Here is a 9672-nt window from a genome sequence, read left to right on the forward strand (position 1 = left end):
ACGTCCAAAATACTATGTCACGCGTGTGTTAGACGAAAACAGAAAATCACGGTATCGAATCCCCTTAACTACCTTGTTATGTAGTACAATGTAAACATACTTGAAACATTAGTAGGTACATACTTTTGGTAAAGCTTCCTGAAGTCAGTATTAGGTACTTTACTATATTTGTAAACTTAATCTCTTACACAAAATAAAATAAAAAAATAAATAAAGATGGACCAACCACACATTTTAGTTAATTTCATGATCCAAACAATACATTTTAATCCACTAAATGGGTTTAGATTTACGAAATAAATAGTTAACATTACTTTTTTTAACTAGTGTGCATAATTAAATAAAATAAAACTTAAGTCGGGCTTACTAAACAGTTAAGTTAATCTGATAATTCAAAAGGTTGATTATATTAATTATAAACTAATATATTGGTTGCACCAACTATACTATATTTAGGTAGAGAAATCCTATGTAATAGTAACATAACTATATTGTTTAGTTCCTACAATGAAGTAGTTTTATTGGAATTGGAATTAAATATAAAATTGAAACAGCTAAATATGTTGTAAACTAAACCAATTTAGTATTTATTTATAACTATACTATTTAAATTGTCCCTATGTTAACCTGAAAATACGATTAAAGTAACCATTTAAATAGTTGGGTTACACGTGAATTTTGGCGGACACGCCTTCGAAGCCGGTGGATCCCGTGTTAGTCACTCGGAACACAGCACCTGAATACGGACGTTTGGCCCTTTGCTCATCGGTTAACTGGTAACCGGCCGTCGTCACGTACAGCTCGTCCAATTTCGGTCCACCGAATGCGGCCGAGGTGATCTGATAGGCGGGCAATTCGACGGTTGTCAACAGCGTGCCGGTTTTGGGATCGATTTTCAAGATCTAAACATAATAATTCATTATTTTTATACGCACGAGCAACGATGATTTTCAAAAATATAAAAATAAACACGATTTGAAAACGAGCACGGTTGGGCGGACGACACTCACGTGATTGCTGTTGTAACACGCCACCCAGAGGTTGCCGTTTGTGTCGATGGTCATGCCGTCCGGAGCGCCGGCGACTTTATTGGCTGTCAAGTCGAAAATCACTTTTCCGTTGGCTGTGCACGTCAGCGGTCGATGGAGTTTCGTAAAAAAAAAATAACATAATATAATTCACGCATGTGGTATTATTGTGATTCATGCATAATAATATCAAAAGTGATTTCGATGACTCACATAGCTCTCCGGTGCTTATGTCGAAATCGTACGACTCGACCGCGAACTTGTAAGTGTCCACATAGTAGAACTCTTTGTTATCCGAACTCCACGCCATTCCGTTGGAGATGCTCACGTTGGACAAGCGCTTGTTGACGGTGCCATCGAGTTCCACCGAGAACAGGGAACCGCGGTACTTGTAGTAGTGGTCCGGGTTGCCTTCTATCTCCGGGCCCATGGATCCTATATTAGCGAGGGTAAATAAATGACCACGTTAAGTCATACCGTATTGTTTTGTAAAATAAACGGCTATATACGTATGCGGTTAAGGCATATAACACCAAAAAAAACATTATTTTGTTTTATCGCAGTGATTTTGTACGCTTGTGAGTGTTTTTACAGTCTTATAGCGGTAAAAATTCAAACTTGTATAAAATACCTCTTTTCAGCAATAGTACCTACATTAAAAATGTTTTTTCTCAAAGCCTCAAAATTTGCATGGCTTTGGTTAGGTTTTAAAAATTATTACGTGTAGGTACCTACGAAGTTCTCGTCTATGTTTTACACTCACCGACCCACACTCGACCAGTGGCGTCCGCTTTACCGTCGTTCAGGCGATTGCCCGGTGTCTCGTCGATCAGTTTCTCGTACTTGGGCCGACTCGTTGTACTCGAACACCCGTCCCACTGTACTATGCCGAGCGAAGCGCCCAGACCGACTACGAACATATCAGGCTTGTCCTCGATCGGAATGATGACCGTTACATCGTTGTAGCCCTCTAAAACCGCAACACAAGAACAATATATTAACATACATTCAACAATATCAATTACTAATTTATATTGGCCAAAACTCATAAAGTAAGTATACAATATTATAAAGTTACTCGTAGAAAAAAGTATCTAAATTAAGTTACTGCATAGTTAAAAGTTATTGTGTTGTTATTATTGTTATTTATTAGTTCAACATAAGTACATTTTTACTCATCGCGATAAGAAATATTTTTTGTTGATAATAAATAGTTTCAGATTAATATTCAATCGTTTAAACATTACATCATTCTTTTTTCGATGTTATACTTAATACGGATTGACGAAAATATCACACGGAAAGTTACAATGTACCAATGAAAAATTTAGGTGATTCAAAAGTCACAAAATTACAGGTTATTAAAACTTAGGAAACACATTTCTGTGACGCAAATGGGACGTATACGATCGTCGTACCTATCTTGGCGCTGAAGAGGCTGTTCGATTCCGGATGGTATCTGTTGATCTTGCCCTGGTGGAGATCTACGAAATACAAACTGCCGGTGGGCGAGTACCAGTGCGGGCCTTCTCCGAGTTCCATGGCAGGCGACACTCGTTCTACGTTGTACTGCTGAGGCGTCTGCAGAAAAACAAATCCATTCAGTTATTAATTTGGTTTTCATTTAAAAAAAAAAACGGTTAATAGCAGCAGAAGGTTATAATATATATATATACACACGTGTAAATATATATTTTTTTAAATCACGTTATCGACGAATATAAAATCAAAATTAAAAAGAAAACATTACACACCTCTGTTGGCTTAGCACTTATTACTTACAGACAGCTGCAGATGAGCGTCGGCCAGAAAACCGAAGAACGGTCGTTGTTATTATTTGACTTGTGTATATTTTATTGTGCGAGGATATTAGCACTTAGGGTAAGTAAGTAAGTACGCGGTGAAAAAAAAGCCAATGCCATACACGGTGGAAAAAACGGCAATGTTATACAAGGCGAGTCAAACGGTCGTATCTATAAGCCTGCAGTTTCCCGGCGGCGGCGGAGGTACGTCATTCACCGCTATATTTTATACGCATTTGTATACGTATAGATATATACGATATACCTATATATTGTGTGCATATTTGCTAAAACGCTTGTTTATCGTAATTGAAAACCGTTCACGTGTACACACCTGTATAGACGACGGCGGCGGCTGCGTAAGTGAACTCATATCTGCGCAAAACGTTTCTACTCGTTGGCCGTACACGACGATCACTTCGACTCTGGAAGACAAATTAAGTACCAAAAATATAAAATCTTTGCAAACCAAAAACTAGTTAATTACTACAATATATTATATTTCGTATTATGTTTGAGTTATATACGAATTTCGGGTGTTGGGGGGCGTCATCTTCGAATATTATAATAGTTATTATTATAAAATTATAAATAATAATATACAATCGTCAGTTTTCTTTTTTTTTAAAAAAGGGGCGTTTGCCAACACGGCACCTTGTCTGAGTTACATCCGCAAATTGCAACGCCTTCACGATGTCGTTTGATATAAAATAAAACAACATGATAGTTATGCGTACTGGGTAGTGCCCATAGTGATACTTACAGATAGGCAGAGATATATTGGTTCTGGGACCAACAAAAACGAACACGCTTTGCAATCAGCCGGGTAAACGTATTTTGTCAACCAAATTTTATCGACGATAAAAACCCAATTGAAGGGGTTGGGGGGTGAAGTTGTTAACTCACAATTTTTAAATTGTTCAGGAAGACAGTTTTAGTGGTTTAATTAGATATACGTTTGGAACTTTTTAACTGTTCAAATGCTAAGAAATTTTTGAAAACAAAAATTATATATTTTAAAGTCATAAGCAATACTCTGAAAATGTATAAACTTAATTATAAATTTTATCTGTTATTAAAATATAAGGGGATTAATACAATAACACCTTAATCCACAAAACAAGAACGTCAGATTGTATAAATAACACCTTTATCAATTGGATATTTCCATAAATATAAGTTATTTTGGTCTGATATTTGTATAGCCTATGTAATACCTACGTCATGATGCATCATTTTATGTAATAAAAACGATTTTGAAAAAAGTGTTGGTTAACACCTTCATCCACCAACCCCTTCAATTATTACTTATATAGTCATAATGTCATACTACTTACTAGTTTTTACTAATAAGATATTAAGCATCCATCCAAATATATTGAATATATTATTATGTGACTGGTGAACATCAAAAATATAACAAATCAACTAACATTCATACAAAGCGATTATATATTTATGACAACGATAAAAGGATATAAAAATTCAATCTAATTTTTTTTTCTGTTTCATTTTTATATTTTTAAACAATTTAGATTGTGTATATTACCTGTAATCATGGGTTTAGTATGCATTGGGGCTATGAGGGCTTCACCCCGCACAGAAAATGTTTAGCCCCCTAAACGGTGTTTACTTTCATTTATTACATTTTATCCAAAATTATAGTTTTAAATGTTTTTATAATTGTCTAGTCCTATATAGCCCCCACAGATAATTATACCAAACTACGCCTATGCCGGTAATATAAAGATATACAAACGGGGGCGATCGAATATGATCGAATGAAAAAATTATGTTAGTAATATTAATGACCACCGTTCACCACTAATAAATGTTGTAAAAAAGTATTGGAATGGTGCATCAAATACTATGTGGTAAAGTACCTACAACATAATATCTAAAATTACTAAATTAACGATATGACACTCGCGGTCTCGGACGTTAATATAGTTAAAATAATAGAGTAATTGTTGTTAAAGGCATGCCTTATAGGCAGTGCACTATACAATTATTGAACTTGTTAACCTATTTATTAAAAATTATTTATTTTAAGGTTTTAATAGATTATACAATATACGTCATAATGTTATTATGCGTTATTAATGTATTATTATAATATCGAAACGAGTTTATTATAAAATATACTCATCACTACTCACCAGGCATTTCAGAAAATGAATACATATTAATAATATATTAAAATAAAATATTTTATGAATAGTATTGCACGTGAATCGGATATAATACCTATTAAACGTGCTCATAATATTTAAATTAAAAATTAAAAAACTTATTATAACACCAATAGGAATTATTATTATTTTTTTATAGCAATACTATAGCTGCCGTTATTTACATATTATTTATTGTTATAAATATTAAAGACAAGTCTCCAATTTACAATAAAGTATAATATATTCTATAGTGACTATATTCTATATTCTATAATATTGTATATTATATAATATTTCGTACTAAACAGGAAAAAAATTTTAATATTGGTATTATTTATTGTACCAATAGATATAACCAGTGAAACCAGTGACACAATTAAGATTTTGTTTTTTTTTTTTTTGGTGGGGGGGGCACAAGCGTTAGAAAATTCATTATTAAAGAAACCCCGAAAGTGGGAAACGCTAATGTAATTATAATTTATATACTTTATAGCAGTCTACTTACAAAACGGTTAACCCCGCCCGCCGTGATAACTAATAATTAGGGTTAGAATATTTATGCACTGAAAAACCATCTAAATATGCATGAAAAATTTGAAAAATATGCAGTAAAAAATAAACAAATTATCGGAAAAAAAAATGAAATAAACATATTATAGACAAATTGAAAAAACTGAAAAAAATTAAATAAAATATAAAAAAAAATTAAAAAGAGTTGCATTGAATACCTAATTAAAGTTTGTTTTAAATGTTCCGCTGTAAATCTTCGTCTGTTTGGTGCTAATACGTTTTTGAATCTATTAAACGAAAAATGTCTATGTAAAAAATTGTATTTATTTAAATTATTATTATAAAACACGAAATGCGCAATATACGGTAGGTACTCTACATCGGTCGTGGACAAGATGGAAACTAACCATAAATTATTAAATATTCTGTTAAAATATCTGATAAAATTGTAATGGCTCACAGTTTTAAAATAGGTTGTGATTGTGACACTTGACAAGGCTTATCGAAAATTCTATTTAAGTAGGTACCTACATTTACTCCGTAGGTACATATAGGTGTAACCATATTGAATTCTCAACAATAAATAATTGATAATTTGTGAAATACAAATAATCAAACTTATATAATATTCAGTAAAATATAAAATTACGGTGTTTTACAGCATTTTACATCGAAAGCCGTCAAATATTCGCTTAAAACAAGAAAAAACACAAATTATGCACTTTTTAAAAAAAAAAAATGGTAAAATATGCAATTATATGCAAAATAAAATGTTGATATTTTGAATACAGATATCATGAACCATATTTCTGCATAAGAATGGATGCTATTGGACAACCTAAAAAAAATATGCAATATCATAAAAACGCATACATCGCTATATTAATGTACTTCATATACGACGATAACTATATAAGTATAATAAACAATTTTTATTGTTCGTAGAATATTAGTATTGTAATAAATAAACACACACAAACTTCACTCTATCGTGTGTAAAAAAATATTATCTCTAAAAAAATGATTAGTGATAGAGGAACATATTATGGTGGGTATGAATTTATGATAAAGATAGTGAACGTCGAACGATATATTATATAATATTATATTTTGCAATGGCCAATGACCACACCCCATAAGAAAATTCATTTTTAAAGAAGCCCCGAAAGTGGGAAACGCTGATGTAATTATAAATTATATAATTTATAGCAGTCTACTTACAAAACGGTTAACCCCACCCGCCCTGATAACTAATAATTAGGGTTAGGATATTTATGCACTAAAAAATGTATGAATATATATGCACTTATGCACTAAAAAACCATCTAAATATGCATGAAAAATTTGAAAAATATGCAGTAAAAAACAAGGCTTGAAACCGTTTTCAAAACCGATTTCAGAAACCGTTATAAACCGTTTTAAAACCGAAACCGAAACCGTAATCAAAAACGAAACCGAAAAAAATTGGATACCGGTATTAAAGTCAAAACCGAAACCGGAAAAATTGGATACCGGTATTATAATTTAAAACCGAAACCGAAATAAATTGGATACCGGTAATAAATTCAAAAACGAATCCGTAAAAAATTGGAAACCGGTATTAAATTCAAAACCGAAATCTGAAAAAATTCAAAACCGTTATTTTTTTTTTAACTGACGTGTTTTGAAATACGTTAATTCCATTAATACGCATAATTAATAATCATAATAAAATTGAGATCATAATTAATTTTGTTGATAAACATTTCATTATTCTCAAAATTATTAGTTGCTTTATAAATAGTAACGACATAAATTGAAGTTACTAGCAAATACTATATATGACAATTGACAATACGGAACAAAGAGTGATAATTTCTTAATACCGGTATTGCGAAGTTGAAACCGAAACATTTAGAAACCGGTATTCAAAACCGAAACCAAAAACGAAATTTCTTAATACCGGTATTGCGAAGTTGAAACCGAAACATTTAGAAACCGGTATTCAAAACCGAAACCAAAAATGAAATTTCTTAATACCGGTATTGTTAAATTGAAACCGAAATCGTAAAATTTCAAAACCGGTATACAAAATCGAAACCGAAACCGAAATTTCCTAATACCGGTATTGAAAAATTGAAACAGAAATCGAAAAAATTAAAAACCGGTATACAAAATCGAAACCGAAACCAAAATTATTTCAATCGGTTTCAAGCCCTGGTAAAAAATAAACAAATTATCGGAAAAAAAATGAAATAAACATATTATAGACAAATTGAAAAAACTGAAAAAAATTAAATAAAATATAAAAAAAAATTAAAAAGAGTTGCATTGAATACCTAATTAAAGTTTGTTTTAAATGTTCCGCTGTAAATCTTCGTCTGTTTGGTGCTAATACGTTTTTGAATCTATTAAACGAAAAATGTCTATGTAAAAAATTGTATTTATTTAAATTATTATTATAAAACACTAAATGCGCAATATACGGTACTCTACATCGGTCGTGGACAAGATGGAAACTAACCATAAATTATTAAATATTCTGTTAAAATATCTGATAAAATTGTAATGGCTCACAGTTTTAAAATAGGTTGTGATTGTGACACTTGACGAGGCTTATCGAAAATTCTATTTAAGTAGGTACCTACATTTACTCCGTAGGTACATATAGGTGTAACCATATTCAGTGGCGCCGAATGAAATCGAAACTACCAGTTCAAATAATTATATTCACCACCCACCCCTCCAATTTACCACCTCTTTAAATACCTCAAAACATTTTTTTTTTAGATATAATCTATAAATAAATGTACCATTTAAAATAGAAAAAAATGTATCAAAAAATATATAAAATAACTAATTTGATTTTTTTCAAATGATCATTTTTATTTTTTAATAATGTTCAAATGGATTTCTTAAAACTGTTTTGAGCAGTTGTTTGCACATTAATCGAAATTACATAATTATTTTTTTTGTTTTCCTTAAATATTGTACAAAACTTATATACCAAGTATAAATGTATATAAAATATATCTATAAAAAAAGTAAAAACCATTTAATACAGATTTCATAATAATTTAGAAGATAGGACTGATGATAGACTTGCAAACTTATCAATGACATCAGAGTTATTTATTGGAAGATTTTCACATGATATCAACATTAAGTTTTCAAGTCTGCCTTGTGCGATTGTGCTACGTAGGTAGTCGTTTTTTTTAAAATTTTCAGTTTTGAAAATGTGCGTTCAGGTGAGGCACTTGTAACAGGCAATGTGGTTGCAATATGAAGTGCGGTATTTTAGTCCAGATGTATGACATAATTTTAATAAATCAAGTAAACTAACTAAATTTGTATTTTCATTATTGTAGTCCATTTTGTCATTAGAATCAGAGTCATATAGGTACCATATCACAATTCACAGAATAATATTTCTTTTAGATTACTCTAAATTTATTCAATACACATATTATTATGCGTAATGCATTGCCGTATACTGTATAGCGTTGCATTCAACATGTTCATGCACCCATCACCCACCCACCCAATTTTCTAGCCAGTTCAATTGAACTACCTGTAGTACGTCTTCGGCGCCACTGACCATATTGAATTCTCAACAATAAATAATTGATAATTTGTGAAATACAAATAATCAAACTTATATAATATTCAGTAAAATATAAAATTACGGTGCTTTACAGCATTTTACATCGAAAGCCGTCAAATATTCGCTTAAAACAAGAAAAAACACAAATTATGCACTTTTTTTAAAAAAAAAACAAGGTAAAATATGCAATTATATGCAAAATAAAATGTTGATATTTTGAATACAGATATCATGAACCATATTTCTGCATAAGAATGGATGCTATTGGACAACCTAAAAAAAATATGCAATATCATAAACATCCTAACTCCAGGGGCGGATTGGCCTATCGGGAAATCGGGAAACTTCCCGATGGGCCGGTTTTTGTGAGGGCCGGCAGGGCCGGTATAATTATTATAATATATTTACAAAAACAAATTATATTTTTATAATTTAAGCATAATATATAATAAGAAAATCAAATACCTACGAAGGTATTATGTTTAATATCTTAAACTATTGCAATTCATAGAAGGAATTTCGGTATTTACACTATTTTCCCTCCAATTCATGCTAATGTATTATTTAGAAATCTG

General features: G+C 31.2%; 1 protein-coding gene across 3 annotated transcripts in view; it reads right to left on the minus strand.

The window, feature by feature from the left end:
- Positions 1–150: 150 nt before the first annotated feature.
- LOC100162135 (regucalcin-like) overlaps positions 151–9672 on the minus strand; it is a 10632-nt gene continuing 1110 nt past the window's right edge. The window contains exons 1-7 of one of the 3 annotated variants that reach the window (XM_008189059.3): positions 5733–5910; positions 3165–3255; positions 2447–2609; positions 1792–1998; positions 1242–1463; positions 1011–1123; positions 151–902 (exon numbers count right to left, since the gene is read on the minus strand). In XM_008189059.3, coding sequence (XP_008187281.1) covers positions 666–902; positions 1011–1123; positions 1242–1463; positions 1792–1998; positions 2447–2609; positions 3165–3203 — 981 coding nt within the window. In that variant the 5' untranslated portion in view covers positions 3204–3255; positions 5733–5910 and the 3' untranslated portion in view covers positions 151–665. 3 annotated transcript variants of the gene reach the window in all.

This window comes from Acyrthosiphon pisum, chromosome A2 (assembly GCF_005508785.2).
Source record: "Acyrthosiphon pisum isolate AL4f chromosome A2, pea_aphid_22Mar2018_4r6ur, whole genome shotgun sequence".
Lineage (NCBI taxonomy): Eukaryota > Metazoa > Arthropoda > Insecta > Hemiptera > Aphididae > Acyrthosiphon > Acyrthosiphon pisum.